This window comes from Carcharodon carcharias, chromosome 4 (genome assembly GCF_017639515.1).
Source record: "Carcharodon carcharias isolate sCarCar2 chromosome 4, sCarCar2.pri, whole genome shotgun sequence".
NCBI classification, from domain to species: domain Eukaryota; kingdom Metazoa; phylum Chordata; class Chondrichthyes; order Lamniformes; family Lamnidae; genus Carcharodon; species Carcharodon carcharias.
This window is the reverse complement of record NC_054470.1, coordinates 129,811,777-129,833,403: the sequence shown is the minus strand read 5'-3', so window position 1 is coordinate 129,833,403 and position 21,627 is coordinate 129,811,777. Positions and strand designations below refer to the sequence as shown.

Sequence of the window (21,627 nt, the reverse complement as noted above, 5' to 3'; positions counted from 1 at the left end):
GTGCACACCCCAGGGCCATCTTCCCAGGTGACCTCAGGAGTGTCCAGCCCATCTAATTCTCCTCTTCCTGTGACACCAGCAAATTCAGCTCCACAGGCCGGGAAAGGTGCCACTGCCACACAGCAGGACCCCAAAAGCAGGCCGGGGCCCTCCAGAGGGCGCCTGTCAAGGTCATCACAGACAGGGTGTAGCAGTCAGCAGGCTGCCCCACCTCCGCTGCAGTTGGCTGGGGAACACCAAGACCTACCGACAAGGTTAGGAAGGGTAAGAAGATGTAGTTGCACAGCCTGGGCATGGCTGTTAATCACTTGAACGCACTGTTTATTTTGTTAATAAACCTATAGCTCCTTATTCTGATGAGCAGTGTTCATGTCATTCAGATGTGAAACCTTGGTTCTTGCACAAGATAACGGCAGGTATCTCATTCCAGGGCCTCCTCCGTGCTTTGTGCAACCTTCCCTGCACACTGATGCTTTGACTTCACTGTCACTGGCCACATTACTGACGCCTGCACCTCGACGGGGCTTATCATTGCTGCCAGAATACCCTGGGCCGACAGCACAGAGTTCTGTCATTCTCTCTGTGCTCCCATCACCTTCGAGGTGCGACTGGCCCCCATCTCACCAGTATCTTTTTCCGGTGACAGTGTGGTCCTGAAGGGTTCAGCCCACGACAGATGCCATAAGATCAGGAGAAGTTTACGTTTCCCTGCTGCATTCCCATGATACGATCCTATTCACAGAGCACAAGAGAGGTGCCATCAGCCAGACATGAATCAGACATTCACATAAGCAATGTGAGGATCTATGGAGTGTCCTCACTGCACGTTGTCATCATCCTCCATGAATCTAGCAGCTATGAAGGCCTCCCGAGTACGTCTGCCTTGTCTGGCCAGTGCAATAGCTTCATTGCCGTCAGCCCCGCCTTTGAAGACCAACTCACCCTCATCTCCGTCGATGTCCATCTCATCAGAGGAGATGTGCAGCTCCCCCATCTCTTGTCATCTCCTCTACCCACTGCAGTGCCAGGCTGTGAAGGGCACAGCAGAACACAACAATGCGTGACACCTTCTGTGGACTATATTGCAGGGCTCCTCCAGACCAATCCAGGCACCAGAACCTTATTCTCAACATTCCGATGGTTTCCTCCACCAAGGTGCAAGTTGCAGCATGAGCCTTGTTATACCTTCACTCTGCTGTACTCTGAGGCTGCCAGACTGGTGTCATCAGCCACATCCTCTGAGGGCAGCCTTTGTCCCCAAGGAGCCAATCCTGCACCATCCCAGGACCCTGGAAGATGTCAAAGATCTGAAACCTACTGAGGATGTAAAAGTCGTGGACACTCCCTGGGAATCATGTGCAGAACCGCAGGATGCCTTTGCATTGGTCGCACACCAGATAAACATTCAGCCAGCGGAAGCCCTTGTGGTTGACATAGTTGACTGCTTGTTGCCACAGAGATGTGAGCGCCATCCTGAGTGCAGTTGATGGCACCCTGCACCTATGGGAAACCTGAGATCTGGGCAAATCCCAGCGCTCTTCCTTCCTGGCTTTCCTGATCCTGGGTAAAATGCACAAAGTTGTGTGACTTTTTGAAGATGGCGTCCGTGACCTCATGGATGCATTTGTGTGCAGAGGCTTATAACATCCCACAGAGGTCACCTGAAACAAGCCACTGGGGTAAACATTGAGCACCACGGTCACTTTCACGGCCACTGGCAATGGATGCCCTCCAATTCCCCTTGGCACCAAATTCTGCAGTAGCTGGCAGATGTGACCAACCAATTCCCTAGATATGCACAGTCTTCGGCGACACTGGTTCTCGGTTGTCTGCAGGAATGGTAAGTGCCATCACTAAACCTTGGGTCTAGCTAGGTGCCGATCAGCGACGGCTCACTGTGGCTCTTTAGTGGTGTGCACGGGAGTCCCAGCCGCCCTTTTTCCTGAGGTTGCTGTTCCTCCCACTGCCCAGCCAGGCGCCTCCATCGCTCTCTTCTCCTTTGTCTCTGCTCTCTGTAAGCCATGAGGCATACAGCTCGGTCACCAGCTTCCATGCTCCTGATGTACTGCTCCTGCAGGATGAAAGACACAGGGGTTAGCATGTTGTGTGACGAACTCTCTGGGTTAAGTCTGAAGGCCCCTTAATGTATCCCAGAGAGTGCTCGCCACTTGGATGGCCAGAGATTAGTGTGCTGCATGGCTACCCGAAACCCCACCCACCTCCGCCCCACTCCACCCAACCGATTGGCGGCTGCTTGGCCCATTGGACTGCATGCTGTGCTCTCAGCTCAGGTGCAGGCATTCTCCTAACCCACAGTGCAAGGCTGCAGTGTTAGCTTGGGGGAGACTGGTCCAGACCAGGATGATGACATTGCAAGGGGCTGTGAGCGCCTCCACCAGTGACTGCTCCATGGCCAGATTAGTAAGAGATCTACAACATGCCCAGTCATCCAACTGTTCTGCAGTTCACTAAGTCGGTCATTACTTTGCAGTCTGTGTCCGAGGGGTGAAAAGCTCTGGAGCACTTCGTGGCACTTTCATGCCTCTGCATTGTTTGAATGGGCAGATAAGCTAGAGGGTCAACTACATGCATGTCAGTGTGGCTGTGTCTGAACTGTCTCAGCTGTGGAGGAATGGTCACTTCATACAAGGTTTCCCTAATGCATGGCTGCTTCCCCACCACCCCCCAGCACATGCTTGTGCACCACCATCAACCACAGTGCAGCCCTTGCCTTGGCACCACACTGTCAGTCAGCCAGGAAAAAGCAACTTGCCTGTGCCCCCGCGTGAATGTGCAACACCTCAGCCTTGAAGTCTAACAGGTGACGCTCACGAGTGCTGTACAATGTTACTGTGTACTCACCTCCAAGTTCCCCTCAAAGTGCAGCTCGCCAGGTGCACACCTTATAAATGCTGTTGTGAAATACACACGACATGCCCGGATGATCCAGCGTGGGGAAATTATTCCGGTATGCAGGGCTTATAATGATATGCAGACACATTACAATGAAATTCCCAGCCTCTGACAGCCTTCCCACCATATGGTCCGCTCACGCCCAACAGGCACAGAAAATTCCGCCCTTAGTTTGCATTCATGTTAATGCTGCCCTCAATGTGGCAATATAAGCCTGGTATAGACCAAATATATGCTGCTCTTTTGTGTTGGCAGCAACAAGAGCTCCAGAAAGTGTTGGTTCCGGATTGACATGGAGATGCCTTTTGCAGTAATTTCAAATTATGTGAGCCTTCTCCTGAATATCCTTTCGACCAGGTTGAAATAGTGCATGTGATCTTCTTAAGCATATCTTCCTCTACCCTTAATGATCTGCTCAAACCCCACACACCATTCATCTCCCTGACACTCTACCCCTGCCTAGGGTCATTTTCATAAAACAGTAATTCCTAGAAGCATCCTATCGTTTCTCTACAACTTACCATAGAAACGCTAATAACGTTTCACTCCAAGCGATAATGAGCTCATGTGATCATTCTATTGCAATAGTTTCTCTTTGATGATCTTCAATAAAGGCAGAAGGATATGGTTCAGGCATGTACAGGCCGAATCCAACAAATCTTACAGAATGGGTCCTTATTAGATATCAGGGGATGATCCCAGTGTCTAAGCTGGGTGTAGATTTGGGGCAGAGCATCTGATCAGGGCATGGCTATTTGTAGACTTGCTGAACTTTTTACAGCAATGGGACTCTTTGGAGACAAAAATTCGGAATAATCACTGTATTTTACCTATTGATAGCATGGAGGTGAACAAAGGCAAAACACCCATGTTTACGATGCAGCAGCTGACATGATGATGCAAAATGTAGATGAAAGGAGAGCTTCCCACTTGGCAATCTAGGGAACAACCCACAAAGGGCAATGCTCCAGAGACACAGCTAAAAGTGGGCAATGTACAGTAAAATCTTTATTATCTGGCAAGTGTCGGGCATGGGTGATGCCAGTTAATCAAATATGTCATTTAACAGAGAGTTCCATGCATCAATGGAATACAGCACGATACTTGTAGCATGAACTAATATGCAAGTACTCAGGACTTAAAGAACAATATTCTTTTTACTGCTAATCTTCAAAAGTACATTAAACTATAAATTGAAGTATAAATAATACAGGATACTGGTACGGATTCCGGATAACTTTGTAATTGCTTCCAGTTGGTAAAGTGATGATTCGTATTAGGGGAACATCAGAAATTCCGGTTAGTAAGAATTCCGATTGGTAGAGGGCCGGATAACATAAAGTTTACTGTATTACAGTAGCTTTCACCACCCAGAGGTGAAGGCACCAAATTCAGAAGTTTTCAGGGTCATAGGCAGTCAACTATGGTCAGTCTACTCCTCATGCCTTGTTCCAAGTTGATGGACAAATGTACATATCACAAAACATTTCCTTACACTTTGTTTTGCTTTAATGGCTGCAAATGTCACCCATTGGACCCACTTCCTTTGGATCCTTACATGCAAGGCAGGATCACATCCTGGCAGATGTGATGCCCACATCAATTTCAAAGTAACTTGGATCTTTAATCTTTAACCCTCATTTAGGGGCAATGGCAAGAAGCTGCTACCAAATGCCTGGGCAAATATCCACGTGGGCAATCTTTGGTCATGCAAGGAAAGCATTCAACATTTTCTAAGTGTAGCTGCGTTCCCCCTTGTTGAAGCTTACCCTGTCCCAAGGGTTTAGGGTGTTGTAAAGGCAGCAAGATAATAATAAATGGAGTTTATTCAGGAAAATATATATTTAGGGACTTGGACTGTGACCAGGGATGATCATGTACTTAGACTGGTATAGGCTTAGGCTTTAAACTTTCTGGGGGTAGGGGTAAAGTTGCGACAGCAGATGGGTGATTTCTTCCGGTACCTTGTTGCTCCCTCGACTCAGACCCACCCTCCCTTCCCCTCCCACTGTTCCCATAAGCACTCTCACCAGAAGGCTGCTGCTCCTATCACATTAACAATGGACATCAACATTCTCTGACATGGCCCCTCCAGCTGTTAAAACAACATCCTGCTCCTGCTGCCAGGTGCAACCACTTCTCACCCTGCGGTGGACAGACACAAATATGCAACCCATCTCCCTCACCTCACAAGCTTGGCCTGTCTTCGCCAGTTCCACCAGTCCCTCAGAACCTGGTGGCACTATCGGTGAGTTGTGAGTGTGAGGAGCTCTTCCTTTCCTCAGAGGTCTCCCAGAGTCAAAACCAGACACAATGAAGAAAACAAAGGAAACACACTATTCACAATTGCCATCATTCACTAAGTCAAAGAGTAGTTGAAACATTTCTTTACTGATTACTCCAATTGCCACAGCTTCACCAAAGCAACTTGTGCAATTAAGCCAAGCTAAAAGTATACTCCAAAAATATTAAAGTGTCACTTGCAGTATTTAACTGTGATTAATTGACAGCCCTAGTATAACTATGCATGATATTTACAATAGTTAAGGTATCCTAACCTGTTACCACAACAGATCAGCCTCTTATCCATGCCTCTATAAGACACTAGTCTATTAACAGAAGGAAATATACTTATAAGGTGTTCACCTCTCAGGTATTCTGTGCATGTTGCTTCACTGGTTTGTTTACATTCTTTTTTATTTTCCTCTGCAGTTAACTTTGACTGGTCTTTGTGGCTTTTACTTGGGAGCATGGGCTGCTGTGAGCTTTTGCTTAATGTGTGGTGTTTCTTTGGCATGGCCTGAGGGAAGCCAAACATAAACAGAGACGAGAAGAACAGAAGTCCAGCACAAAGGAGGAAGCCAGCCCACCAAGCACCAATCCACCGAGGATCATCTGGGGTGATGCCCAATTTTGCTGAAAGGAAGAGGAAGAATTATGTTAAGTCCAAGCTCCATCAAACTAGCATCATTTTAAGAACACGGCTGTTGTATAAGTAATAGTTAAGCCAACAGCTCCTTTGAGGACCATAATGGAAAGGGAGGAAAACATCAAACCTCCTACTGCTACAGCTAGTTAGGACTATCCCATCAATCACTCTTGGTATGCAATTATTATTAAGTCCCAGATTGATATGTGACAGCACGGGACTGCTCCAGGGTCACCACAATTACTTGCCAATGTACTTTACAGGTTGTCATTTAGCTAAATCATGTATCAATTAGATCCTTGGCAGAAGCAGCTTAACAAGGGATTGCGGTGAAAATTAACAGTGGCTCTGCCACAACAAATTTCAATTACTCTGTAAACCATGTTATAAATCTCACTGGGGTGTGTGTCATTGGTGTAAATGTCATTCCTCCGTTTTTACAGTTAAAAAGACAAAATGATGATTTATATATAAGATTTGACACAAAATTGTTTTAAGTATTTATAGAAGGTGCAATAATCTTTTTTTAAGATGAAATAAACAATAAATAAAACAGATTTATGCACCAACTTGACAGATATACAATGCAGTACTGTAATACCACATTTTTTTCTTACTTATTATTTATTTCCCTTTCTTTTTGTTTTTTATCTTTTGTACGTGTAAGCCTTGGCTCAATGGAAGCCCTTTCACCTCTAAGTCATGAAGATCATGGAGTCAAGCCCCACTCCAGGGACAGTGCAGTATTGAGGGACCTCTCAGATGAGATGTTAAATTGAGTCTTTCCTCTCAGATGGAAGTAAAACATCAAATGAAACCTTCTAAAAAGGAAAAGGGGAATTCTTCCCATGCGCTGGCTCAATTTATCACTCTACCAACATCAGCAAAGAAGCTGATCTGCTCACTTATCACTTTGCTGTTTGTGGGACACTGTTAAGCACAAATTGGCTACTGCATTCCCTACATTACAGCTATCCCACTGAGGCAGCACGAAGAAGATAAAAATTTAAAAGAAACATGTTTCTCTTCCATATTCTCTTGCTTAAATTCTGTTTTTTTTTAAATGGACAAATGGCTGGACTGATAAAATGGCCGCTGCTGACCACATGATGGAAGTCTTCTGAAAGTTTCAGAACAGTTTAAAAATGGACAAAGGCTAATACATCAAACCCCTGGAATATAACACTCCTTGCATCATATAAACATTCCACCCAAGGCATCACAAAGGGTAATAGTTGAGATGTCTGCACCAGCCAGCTATGGACAACGGCAGAGCTAATTGAGACTCCTCATCTCTAATGTTGTGCTAATAGTTCTACAGTTACCTGCTCAAAACACAATGGGTTTTGGCAAGGGGCCTTGTTAGCTGAATAGCTTGACCTGAAACCACCCTGTCACATGACAAAGACTTGAGCTGTTTGGGTTGCTTTAATTAAACAACCTTTGGGTTTTATATTCGGCCGCTGTTTAACCTCAGAAGAGAACAAGGACTCCAGGCTAGCATCCTGCCTCTGTCTGCCATTTACCGCCTAAAAGGGCAGCAAAGTAACCAGGCTTCTGTCCAGGTTTTAAATGACCTGGCCCTTATCTACACTGTGTAATATTGAAACATCTGAACTTCTGTATCTGTGCCTCAAAGACTAATTCATCTCCAGGTATCTTCTTCCATCATGGAAGTCATCGCTTCTAGAAAAGCAAATCACCCTGCAACAGTTTCAACCTACCAACCCCTGAAGGAATGCACCATTGGACTTTTTGATTCTGGACTTTGGACTCATGTAAAACGATAATTCTTATTTTTATTGTGGTCTTTCCCTGGACCCCTTTCTTTCTCTTATCTCTCTTTTATTGTATGAATGCAAAAAGGAGGGGGGGGGGTTGCGAAACCCCTTCCCATGTTTTGTGTATGTGCAAAATAAACTACCTCTCTTAGTTTACCTTATCTCGAGTTTGCTGTGGGGTTATTAATAGACGATTGGATCACTCCAAAACTGAAGGATTGGGGAAAATACATCACTTACAAAGGGGGAAACCAAAATCAAAAAACACCTTCCTGTTTATAGATAGGTAGTGAGTGAAGAAATCAGGGCTAATTTAAATTAAACCCCCTCCTGTCCGTAACACAACAGTAACACCTCAATATGTACTTCATTGGTTGTAAAGCGCTATGCCACATCCTGAGGCCATGGTGGGTGCTGTATAAATGCAAATTATTTATTTTACTATTCTACTATGTTTATGAGATGCACCACTCACTGTTTCATGCAGGTGAGGGGTTTTCTATCAGGAATCTATCAAAATCACTCTTCAACTGGCTGCTAGGAGGTATTCATGAAAGCAGTGACTTAACAGTCAAAGATTTTTCCTTCTTGTATATCCACGAATATTGAGAGCTTACCATTTGAAAGACCTCAGCTGTGAACTTCCATCCTAAAACCATGCAATAATTTCTTCTTTCAAGTAAGGAAGAGGGACGGAGGGGTGGAGGGGTGAAGGGGCAGAGGGATGGAGGGGTGGAGGGAGGGAAGAAAGCAGGATAGAAGGAAGAAAGAGAGAGTGAGGGAGGGGAAAGGGAGGAAGGAGGAAGGGAGGGATGAAAATTTGACTTTATACAGCACCTCATCCTATCAGCAGAATATCTGAAAGGAATTTGCACAGAATATTGCTTGTGATTTTTGTGTTGAGGTTTTTTTTATGGGTACAATCTATTTAGCACATTTTGACAAAATTTGAGACGCCACTATATTTTATCCAAGTTCAGGAAAAAGGGCATCTTGACACTTAACTAATGCAGGTCTACTTTCTGATGCTTTCAAATGTCAGTACAACATTTACACACCAGGGTGAGTTATTATTTACATCACAACTCATAATGCTTCATTTGGCAGTTTTCATAAATTTAAAACCAACCTGTGTCAATGAAGATAGCATCCACATAAATTGTTGTAAACAAGGAACCCAGCATGAAACCAAATGCAGGTCCAAACAGCATGGTGGTAAACAAGACACCTGTTCAAAGATGAAAAATAACAAAGTTACCAAGGAGCACAGCAGCAAGTTATTATTACAGCCAGTTGAGAATATGAGAGAGTTCTCAATACAATATTGGGGCCCGCACCTTCAAAAATAAATCTTTCATTTCTATCCCAATGCTGATTAAACCTCTGAAAATATGGGTGAAATTTAATGCCCGCCCATGTGGCAAGTTTTATGATGAGGAGGGCATTTAATCAGGTAGGGAGCATGCTGGATGGGAACCCCGCCACCTTCCTGCCTCTGTCTCGATTAAGTCTGGGGTGAGAAAGGCTCGTGGACAGCCTTCCCACCCTGCCGCTAATTGAGGCCCTCAAGTGGGAAAATAATACCCACTTTATGGGCCTCATCCAGCAGCCACTGATATTCAACCAGAGGGTGGGGGAGGGGTCCCTCATTCAAAGACACTCAGCACCTAATCGAAGAACCCAGCGTCAGGAGGTGGGGGATGATAAGAGCCACCACCCGCCTTTGCTGCCAGCACCCTTCTCTCCTCTCTCTTGCAACTTCCACCCACAGTGTCCTTGATCCCAGGGAAGGCCGTCACTGGCCACCAGTGTATAGAACAAATGAACCGTATTGTGATTATAGGAGCTGGGACCCCAGGCATCCATTTCACTTGTTGAAATATCTGCACCCCAGAGAAAACATTGCTTGATTGATAGCTCAGGCTCTCTGCTGTCAATTTCACAATGTTTGTTTACATGATGTTAAGTGGTTTCAAGATTTTGTGGTACTTGTTATTGATACTTACGTTATTGACACTTGTATCACTTTCTATGTGAAATGACCTTCTCTTCACTAGTAGAAAGTTATGAATGAAGTACTTCTTTTAAAAGCTTTTTTTATACATCCTACTATCACCACAATGTTCATTGGTTCTATACAGTGTATATTGGGTCAATGAGCATGGAGGTGCCATAGCCTGGCATAGAAGGCATGAGGTGCTATGGGGGGAACGGGTCAGGGCAAAGTTTGGTAGGGGGGCATGACAAAGATCATTTGAACTTACTTTTCAAGATCCCCTCTTGCAGGCTAGGTTTCATGACTCCTCTGAGGGCCATGAAGCATGATTCTTCAAAAACCTGGCTTGACTCCATGAAAACTGTGGAAGACTAGGACATGCCTATCTCCGCAATGGAGCCAGCTGGTTGGGAGTGCCAGATGTGACCTTTTGACGGAAACCATCCAGTACCTTTTAAAGGCACTCCCAGAAATCAGACAGCCCGTAATGGGATCAGGAATCCCAGAACCGGGACTCGCCTGCTATTTTTAGAGGGTTCCCAAGTCATCCTGACTAAGTGAAAACCCAGGCTGACGTGAAAATGTGTATTTCACATTACTAAACCCAATGCACCAATGCACCAGTGCAAGAATAGAACAAAAGCAAAACTTGCAAAAGCAAGCATCACTTCTGTTATATTGAAAATATAGGAGCAACCAAATGAATAGCCATTTACTTACACATAGGAACATGACAAATGAGCTTTCAAGAGCCAGACCTTTTTCTATTTACTCATTCAGGGAGTGTGGCATTCACTTCTAACAGCATCACGCAGGCTACATCAGTTCCTGGTGGGAGAGGGTCGGGGGTGATGGTCACAGGGGTGGGAGCAGGCAATGAAGAACAGCATGCAGGTAATGCTCCATGGAGCTCTTTGTCCCCAAAGAATTGACATAGGTCTGCACACACTAACACATTTCTCTCCTATTAACTGGTCATCACATTGGCATCTGTCACAAACTGGCTGCTGCAGTTCCTACAACAGTAACTACACTACAACAGTAATTACATTACAACAGTACTTCATTGGCCCTGGGATGTCCTGTGGTTATGAAAAGTGCTGTATAAATGCAAGTCTTCCTATCTTTTCTTGCTCTCTATCAGGAAAGGTAAAAAGAAATGGGCTTGTGATCACTTGTGAAGCCAGGCATGGTTCTTGTATCCTCTAAGGCCACTATCCAGAATGGTTGGTTGTGTAAGTGTGACCAAAATGCTATAGGACAAAATCCAAAAACAACAACCTCCAGCAGTCTTTCCTGGAGGTCTGTTATGTGCTGTTTATTCAATTGGCTCTCATGTATATAACAAATGCGGATGACAAAATTACCCATGGGATTCATTCCAGTCAGGATGAGTAATGTTTAGCCTCTAGCTTAAAGGTGGGCAGTCAGAAGCCTCTTTTTCAATCATGTTCAACATAAAACTGCCCCCAATATCTAAACCCATTTCACTGGAAGAAACAGGAGCAACACGGAAGGGAGAGCAAGCCAACAATACCAATCCATTTTGTTAAGCTCAATAACTCTAAGTCTAACCTGAAGTGAAATATTCACTCGCTGGTTGCACTGCACAGCTGTAAATGCTGCACAGATTCATTGTTAACGAACAATGCTTTAACAAATGAACCACATTTTTTACTCGCTTTTCATTATGTTGATGATTCTTTTGGAGGATGGAATTCTTCCAGAAAGCAGCAAACATGGGTGAATATAGGGTTAGGGACATAAGAAGGAACATGAACAGGAGTGGACCATTCAGCCCCTCAAGCCTGTTCCACCCTTCATTTAGTTCTTGGTTGATTTGCAACTTAACTCCATTTATTTATCTTAGTTCATTATACCTTAACATTGTTTAGCTAACAAAATCTTTCAATCACAGTTTTGAAATTTTCACTGGACCTAGCCTCAACTGCTTTGTTGGAAGAGAGTTTCAGATTTTGACTCATTTATGTGGAGGTGTGCTTCCTGACATCAACACTACTGCCTTACTCTAATTTTAAGGTTTTCCTCCTTATTCTGGGCTCCCCCTACCAAGAGGAAACAGTTTCTCTTCAGCCATATTCTACAACCATCTTGAGAACCTCAATTTTCTAGTGTTTTCTATCAACTTTGCACTACATTTTACTTATGTCTAGTTTTTCACAAAAATTAGTAATAACAGGATTGTTGAATCCTTAGCTTGAAACACATAATTTGCTCATCAGCGTGGTCTTACTCAACTAAAGTTGAAACATCTCTAATGTATCTATTTATATATATATCATTTTAAATTTTTATTCTTTACATAATACATTTGTTGGTATATGTCATTTAGAGTGCAATTAGTTTCTAATTTATGCATTGAACAATATGATACATGTGTGAAGCACGGGGTTAGTTGACACCAATCTGTGAAGAACAAGTTGAGATGTTATCACCACTTGAAATCTCAAATTACATCTGTTATCATTTCAATGAATAACTGTAACATAGAATCTTAAAATCTTTTCATAACTATTGCAGTTGTCCAGTTCGGTGCTTACTTTCAGTTGGCCTTCATAACTTAAAGTTAAGATTTTTGTGAACCACATCACATTATTTGTCAAGTACTAAAACCACTCAACAAAGTGGTTAACAGGAATCCATCAGAACATGACACTGTTTTATACAAAAGGCCACTGTTTTCTGTCAAATTTGGTTTTTAACCGTGTATCACTTCAGGAAAGCTGTTTGATGGGAACCATGTTATTATTGGCAAAGTAATCATGTCCTTCTGTATTCTGATGGGTAGTAATATTTATAGATGCAGTGATGCTGTACAAGATTGATTCCTTTATTCTCAGTAAAGTTATGGATGATGACAATGTAGAAACTGACATTTTTGACTTTGAGTTCACTCATAGCATCAATGGCACCTACATTTACAAAGCAACTTCAAATGCAGCTCTCCAGAAGATGGCCTCTCTAATTGCATCAAATGACATTTTCATATCTCCATACTACCACTTAAAGCTGAGTGTCCAGTTGTGAATATCTGGCTTTTATCTCAAATTTCCAGCATTTGCTGTTTTTCTCTTTACGTTCCACAACACAAGCTAAGATAAGCTTGAAAGCTATTGAAAATGGGGAATGAATGTTGTATTAGCTCATACAGACGTACTGTACAGACATTTTCTTCAATAGAATACTTGTGGCTTAGAGAAACTAATTGAGATGTTTAATATTATGAAAGGTTTGAAAAGATAAGAAATTAAAGATTGTTTCTGCTTGATGGCAAAATAATAACACAGGGCACAGACTGAAGAACTGTTTTCACACAGAGGAGTACTAAGAATATGAAAGCAATATATTGCAGATGCTGGAAATCTGAAATAAAAACTGAAAATGTTGCCTGACCTACTCAGTATTTCAAACTTTTTCTGTTTTTTTTTGCTAAGTATATGAATGTTTTACCACAAGTAGCTACTGAGGCAGAGCTCATGACCTGGAATTTCCCCAGAGCTACTCCCACTTCCCTGCCAGGACTTTGCCAGAAATGTGGCAGAAAAAGATTTGCATTTATATAGCACTTTTCATGACCCAGGACGTTCCAAAGTATTTTTAAAGTATAGTCACTGATTTAACATTGGGAAACACAGCTGCCAATTTGCACACTGGAAGTTGTCAGAAACGGAAATATGTTAGATGACAAAGTAATCTGTACAACAAAGTAATTTTAGCAATGTTGGTTGAAGGATAAGTATTGGCTAGGACACTGGGAGAACTCCCCGTGCATTCCTTAAAAATGTGCCGTGGGGTCTTTCATGCAACTGAGGAAAAAGGAGCAACTGCAACCATTCAATTTATAGATATAAATGAAATAAAGCTGTAATGAGTTTTTGGTTTTATCTTTGAGCTGGAAACTTCACTTGATGAAGGTGCAGTCAGGTTTCTGCCAGATGCACTGCCCTGTGCCGTGCCTAACCCTTCACCATGTGCCATATGCTATTCAGGAACATGCCAATGTTCAAATTATTTGTTCACCAGAACAGCAACCCTTATGTGAATTTCCTTCAAAAAAATGTCTGATGTACATTAAGCTCTGAATTACATTTTTCTTTTTTAATTAACCATACAGTTGAAGAAAATGCCTCAGGAACATTGAACTAAATCTACTTTATTCCTTGAGCCATGCACAACAGTAACAGTGCACGAGTAAGCATGGTATTTAAACACCATGCCGTGGGACAGACCAATAATTTAAACTGGCCATTTGAAAATCAGCTTTCACACAGAAGAGATAACATAGTCAACATCACAACTGCATTAAAAGCAAATAAACCAGCAATGTAAACCATCCTTTCAATAGACTGTAACATCAATGAAATAAAAGTTTTAATATGGTAATAATTTTTATGTTATATTTGTCATAACATGAGCAACCAAAAGAAGGAAAGGTTGTGCAGGAGGTACTGGGGGCAGTTGATATAAATGGGAGTAGGGTGATGAAATAAAAACAGGCAGTTAGAAGTTTCAACCTGTTGGAAATGATGGTTTAGGGTTTGAAACAGGATACACATGTGAAAATACCTTTTCCTGGCTGATACTGATCACATTTTAACTCCAGGAGGTTTTAATGGTCTTACACAAAGCTGCCTGTAGTGCAGCGAAGTCTAAATAGAAATAGGACTAAAATATAGGCAATAATAATGTCAATCATGCTACTTGGCATAATCTGCTACAAGGGGAAAATATATTTATATGTATACATATAATAGTGTGTGTGACGTGCTTATACCTGTACAAATGGAAAACTAATAGTTGCACTATCACTGTATATTTTGATCCTTTGCAGTTTTACGAAGATTATTGGTCCATAATTGGTCATAGTTCAGTACTAGGTGTGCACCTGATTCCAGCCTTTCTAGTGTGAGGTTCTCTGTCAAGGTTCTCTGATGGTCCAGAAAGGCTAATGTACTGTCCTGGGCTTTGTCCTGGTTTTATTCCAAAAAATGATTTTTCAGTCACAATGAAATTAGTTTTATTAACGGCCTTAGGGAGTTGTATAAGGAGGATAAAAAGGTTAACATAAATTGTATGTTATCAACAAGGCTAGTTACATAAGTGACAGCCATAAACCCATGTGTCTTACATCAAAGGTTATGAACTATTTGTACATCAAACAATGATCTAAGATATTCTATTAATTACCTGCAGCAAAAAATAGCCATTACATAAAAAACTCAATTTTACATAAGAAATTGCACTGCAGAAACACTGGCCTTCTATCACAAGAATTAAGCTAATATTTACAATGAACACACATCAAAATGTGTATCAGCTGTTACTTAAATAAACGCTAAAAGTACATTGGTATCGATGTGATTAATTGCTGAAAGTGAAATTAAAATATCTGCTGCCTGGCATTGGTTAAAGACAACCCGACCATCACCATATTTTTACTGTGCTATGGACTGCACAGCTCCTGGACTCAAATATTAGCTTCTGCTCAGATGAGCAACTGCAACTATTTGTGCTCACTAAGTATGGACAGGAATTCCAACTCGAATCTCCACTGGGTCCATGAGTGTATACCATGTGGTGATCATATGATAGATCAAGGGTCGAGCACATCACCTACTGGCAATACCATGAACTACCATTAGCTGAACCTGGAATTGCATGGATATATATACATTCATAGGGCAGAATTTTCAACTCCCATTGGCATCATGAGCAGACAACATGGCGAAAAGGCCAAAAATCAGTCGTCATCATGAAACCAGTTGGCGATTGTCCGCTCCACCTGTCAATGGTGGGCCACGTTTCCCGCCGCCACAAGACAGAAACCTAATTTCAATATTTTAGCATCTCATTATAAGCCCTGCTCGCCAGAATCATCCCCCTATACTGGATCACCCAGGCACATTGGCATGTGCTTCACAACTACATAAGCGAGCTGCACTTCACTTGGGACTTCAAAGTTTGTCTGCCTACCTTGCTTTGGGCAGCACTCACATGACTGCGAGTCATGATGACTCAGCGCCAGGCTTCATAGGCAGCACCACATCACTTTTAGCAGGGCTCACGGGCAGGTCTCTACCTACCAGACCAGCCATAAGGCAGGGGTGGCTTTTCAATGGCTGCAGGGCTAAGGCTTGCTTTGGGAAGATGGAGAAGTGGCCTCAGGCAAGGGAAGAGGCTGCAGGGTGAGGGCTGTACTCGGGAACATATCCCAGGATGTGTGTGGGGACACATGTTGATCTGTAAAAGAGGCCTCAAGATTGTGAGGTCTGAGAAGGCAGTCTCCAGAGGAGATGAGGCCAGATGGAGATGTGAGAGTGTGTGTGAAAGAGTGAGTGGTGATGTCCCTTCAGCTGGCAGTGAGTGAGATGCCAGTGAATGTGTGATGACTTTGTGAGTGTGTGAATTTAGAACGATGAGATGGTTGCCATACCCTGGCTGCATGGATGAGATCATTCATCCTCTTTCTGCAGTGGATGACCAACTTCTTCTGTGCAGCGTTGGCACTGACCGCCCCTGCCACCACCTGCCAAGCCGGAATGGTGAGATTGCTGGACTTCCTGTGGCCAGAGAGGAGATGGAGGACATCACGGTGGGCCTCAAAAGGTGTTGGTTCACTGAACTCTTCTTGGCTTTCAGGATCATGTCTTCACTGGGGCAGTCCTGGGCTGCAAGCATTGAGAACTGTTTGGTGAATATTTGGTGAGCTAATGCTCTGGGGACATGGGTTCAAATTCCACCAGAGCAGATGGTGGAATTTAAATTCAGTTAATAAATCTGGAAGATAGGCCAGGATTTCCTGGTTGGTGAGCGGGGGGGGCGGTGGGGCCTGCTCGCCGACGTGTAAAATGATGCAGAATGATGTCGGGTGGAACTCCTGACGTCACCCCACCTCATTTCAATTTTCAGGTCAGTGGGGGCTCAGCAGAATCAGCTGTACGCCCGCCGACCTATCAATGGCCAATTGAGGCCATTGACAAAGTAGTAAAGTAACTAATGGACCTGCCCATCCAACCTTAAGGAAGGCCAGGCTTAAGGAAAAGCATGAAACCTCATCCATGGTCAGGATAAGGTTTCATGTTGGTTTTAAAATTTCTAATAAAATTGTCAACGAAAGTGATGGACATGTCCCAACTCATGTGACAGTGTCACTTGAGGGGACATGGTAGGTAAATTTATTTCCTCTGTTTTTAAATTTTTTTCAGACAGGAGCCGAACTCCCTGAGGCAGCACTTAGCCTCAGAGAGATGAGTGCGCTCTTTCATGCACATGCTCAAAAGAGTACACTCTCAGCTCAGGGAATCCCCCCACCCCCCCCAACCCGCACAGGGAGCGCATAGCATTTCTTTGTGGACGTCACGCTGGGCAGGCCTTAATTGGCCCGCCCATGTAAAATGGCGGCGTGCCCCTGACCGGGGGCGCCGATTGGTTGCACGCCTCCATGCACCCACTCTTAAACATCCCCCGCCAACGGAAGGAAAATTCTGCCCATAAAGCTAGTCTCAGTGATGGTGACCATGAAACTATTGTGATTATTGTTAAAAACCCATCTGCTTCACTGATGTCCTTTAGGGAAGGAAATCAACCTGGTCTGGCCTATATGTGATTCCAGATCCACAGCAATGTGGTTGACTCTCAGTTGCCCTCTGAAATGGCATAAGAAGCCACTAAGCTCAAGGACAATCTGGGATGGGCAATAAATGCTGACCTTGCCAGTGGCACCCACATCCCATTGAAAGAATAATTTTAAAAACTGTGTGCAGCTGCAGTTTAGGTATGGCACCTGCAGTGAGGTAACAGTGAGGTATCGGCATGGTGGGCAATTCGGCCACCCGCCAGCGAGATGGCATATGTGGCTGCATAATTCATGAGGTGGGAAGCAGACGATAGGGTGCAAAAACTGTCATTGCAGCCAGTGGGTAAAACACCTTTATTTACACTTGCTATCGCACTTAGTGCAAATCTGGGACGATTCCAACCACAGTCTCATCCTAATTGACCAGGACAGCCACATAATGCATGCATCAACTAAAATCATTCAGAAAGACAAAGCCTGCAGCAAATGCAAAAACAAGAATGGAATACCAACAGTTTTAATTAAATTTATCCAATCTGTTAAACAAATCTGTGGTTAATTGGATGTATTTTTAGATTTTAAAGTTACAACATTCACCACTGGGGTTTGAAAATTAATGTTATACACCTTGTATAAAATTCCACTCATTATTAAGCAGTATTCCAGCTCTGATGCTCTTCTGATCACAACAGACTGGAATGACAGATATGTGTTCAAATTTAACAGTAGTCCAGTTGTATGTCTCTCAGGTTTGTTGGCCTCATGATGGGTATGCATTCATATTTCCTGATATAGTCTAGTTCTATGCATATATGTCTGTTTGCTCCATGTCCACACTGATCTTGGTAAGGTGCAGGAGTTTGCATCCCTCTCAGTCCAGCGATTCCCTAGTTTCAGTTGTATGGTGATCTTAATTTCAACCTCTTAAGGTAAATAGACAAAAAAAAGTTCCTTCTCATCCCAGCATCCTAATTCTCCCCAAAATTATTGCTTATCCCACCCTTGACTCCTCTGTCTTTGCAAAAGACACCTAAGGATCCTACTCTTCCAGAATGCATTTGGTGGAATTCCTCAGCTCTTTTAATATTTGATTTCTTTCCCTTCTGTTCGACATCCACATTTTTCATCCACTTTGGGAATCCTGCACATGGAAAGTGCTACTGAAATGCAATTTTTTTTGTGGTTGTTTAATAAGGATAACATCAAGCCATGATGTCCTCCTCAGCTAGTCTGCCAATATCCTTTGGGTGAGATACTGAAATGCTATCGTCACTCTTGGAACAATATTTAACATGAGTCAGTACTTTTGGGAGGGCAGAAAATGACTCTTCCAAATGATTCCCATGCAGAAAGCTACATGTGGTGGCCATTATATCCAAGATCCACTAAGTTAGACTTTATCCACATATCAGTTTATCAGTTGTACTGGTCACTCAAAAGTCAATATTGGACACTAGCATTTTGATTAATATTTTTTAAAAAGCTTGTTACAGCGACAAGTTTGGTATGAAACCATTGATGAGCCCTCACATCATCAAAGAACATGCTAGATGCAGACTCTTTCCAATCTTCATGTAATGGCTAAATACAGATTTCCATTTTTCCTTATTTAGATTGTTAAATACTTGTGAAACACTAATCATGCACGCATATTAAGAACACATGCTGCGATTTATTCTGCCACGTCAACCAATGATGCATTTGAGGGGAAATTCAATCATAAGCACCAGCCATGTCAATCAACTCTTCAATACTGGCAGCATTTTCGATGATCGCTTACAGTAGCTATTATATGTACATATTTTAATTTTTACTGCATTCTAGTTTAAACTAATTAATTTCATATGGCACTGTACAAGGGACATGGTTTATGCAATGGCATTCATAGCATGACTGTATCAATTCAAACTTACTACTTTAATTCATCCACCAAAAATGCCCAATAAATTCTCAGCTCACCAGACCTACATCTGGCAGACAAGGCTTTGTATCAGTGAACAACACCAGGAAAGAAGATACATAATGAAGTCAATGTTAAAAAATGTTTGGTATTGAACGGCAGTAGCTGCTTTTAGAGTTCATCTGTACATCAGAAGCAAACTTCAGGGCTAAAGATGCCTACCGCAACACTAGAATTCCTCTCCCTCTCTCCCTCCCCGTCCCCCATGCTCTCCCTTCCTCTTCCTCTCCCTCTCCCTGCCTCAAAAGGCTCTCACTTTCCCCCAATCTTAAAGCACAGTTTTGACTCAATAAATTCTTTTCCACACCCACACAACATGGCAAAATGAGTAAATACTTGCAGCATTTTATCTGTCACCCCACATTCCGCCTGAACTAAATACTGTTGCTGCTGTTGGTGATTACTATAAAATATTTAAGCTTCAGTTTCATTCACTTCTGTCAACATCTGTTGTTTCATTAGCTGCTGAAGCTGGGATCCTCTGGGATCAACCTCAAGCCCCACAAAAGGGTCATAGAGCTGGTAATGGTTGGGGAAGGCTCACTTTTCAAGTCTGGAATTTCCAGTCCCCAGTATCTAGCGGAACGGGACTTCCACCCAACAGAGAAAATCTGTAACGACCCTGGCCTAACCTGTGGCATTTGAAAGTCAATGTAAATATTGAAGATAGGATTTCCAGATTCACTGGGGAATCATGATGGAATGAGAATGGAACGTTGCTGCAGAAACACCTGCTGCAGCGGAGGGATATAACCAAACTCCATGCAATGGTGGTAGCATTTTTAGAAAACAAATGTTTTTTTTAAACTGGATTTAATGTCTACGTAAAAATAATGCACACAGCCATATCATACAAGTGCTTTAAGCATTTGCCTGTGAACATTTGCCAATTAGAATGTCTTGTAAGGTGTGAAGTGAACTGGATTCTGCCCTGCTGCCTGTCCCATAATGGGAATAAAAGTCATAAAACGGAGCTGCCTTAACTTCGGCTGTACGAGCTCTAAGGCAGAGGGACAGCACTGAGAAGCCACTTGTGTTATTATTGACCTTTTCCTGAAAGGTGTCCCAATTCTGCTGCTGCAAGAGAAAAAGAGGAGAAAGCTAAAGGAAAAGTGATCTTTGTTTATTCGAGTTATATTACAAATGTTTCAGAATAACCTTTCTACAGATAATTGCAATTTTTGAAGCAATGTAAGTATTTAAAATTGATCAATTGACAGGAACATTAATTCTGGTCTACCAGGCTGGCAGAAAGCTTTTACAGCTCCAACACCAAAAGCCTTTCCATTTGCATTTATTTTTAAAATTTTGATCAACAGCTTTCTGGAATGTGAATGTTGACACTTTGAATTTATGAGTTTCACAAATCCATTTTGATAGAATTGCAGCTTCAAATTTTTTGCTTTGAAAGTCACTTCCCCACCCATCTGTAGTATGTGAGAGGAAACAACCACAAAAATACTGGAAGCTAAAGGTTTTTAAAATTGTATTGAAAGGAGGATCTAAATAGTGGAATCTATGCCCAGGGAATTATAGAACAGTCAGCTTAGTGTCGTTGATGAGAAAAATAATGGAATCCTTACTAAAGAAGAGAATAGAAAAACATTTAGAAATATAATAGTGAATAGTCAGCATGGATTTCAAAAGGGAAAATCTTGCTTGGCCAACCTTATTGATTTTTTTTTTTGAGAAGGTAACAGGGAGGGTAGACAATGGTAATGTAGCAGAGGTGGTTTATCTGGATTTTCAAAAGACTTTCAATACGGCCTCATACTAGACTAATGATTAAGGTCAGAGAATGTGGAGTCAGGGGATAAGTGAAAGAATGGATTGTTAAGACAAAAAACAGAGAGTGAGAGTAAAAGGTAGTTATTCAGAGTGGCAGAAAATGGGAAGTTTTGTTTCACAGGGATCAGTGCTGGGATTACTGCTGTTCACAATTTACATTAATGATTTGGACTTTTGGCTCAAAAACACAATTTTCTAACTTGTAAATGACACCAAACTGGGGGAGGTAGTCAATACCGAGGAGGATTGCAACAATTTACTGGAGGACATTAATAAATCTTGCAGAATGGGCACATAATTGGCAAATGACGTTCAACACAGATAAATATGAGGTTATACATTTTGGCAGGAAGAATAAGGAGGTCACGTATTACTGGGAAAGTGTAACTCTAGGTGGGGTAGAGGAACAAAGGGATCTCAGATTATGAATACATTAATCATTGAACGTTGTGCAAGGCCATAAAAACAGCAAACCAAACACACCTTTATTTCTAGAAGGATAGCATTGAAAAGTAGGGAAGTTATGCTAAACCGGTATCGTACCTTGGTTAGACCACATTTAGATTTTTAAGTGCAGTTCTGGTCTCCATATTAGCAAAAGAATATATAAGGATTGGAGAGGGTGCAAAGAAGCATTACAAGGATGATACCATGAGTGTATGG

At 42.5% G+C, this 21,627-nt stretch overlaps 1 protein-coding gene across 1 annotated transcript in view; it reads right to left on the bottom strand.

The window, feature by feature from the left end:
- Positions 1-21,627, bottom strand: part of LOC121277061 (solute carrier organic anion transporter family member 3A1-like) — a 336,748-nt gene that overhangs the window by 87,978 nt on the left and 227,143 nt on the right. Inside the window, exons 3-4 of the mRNA XM_041185993.1 lie at positions 8,753-8,851; positions 5,560-5,829 (exon numbers count right to left, since the gene is read on the bottom strand). Of these exons, the coding sequence (XP_041041927.1) occupies positions 5,560-5,829; positions 8,753-8,851 (369 nt within the window). The remainder of the gene's footprint in view (positions 1-5,559; positions 5,830-8,752; positions 8,852-21,627) is intronic.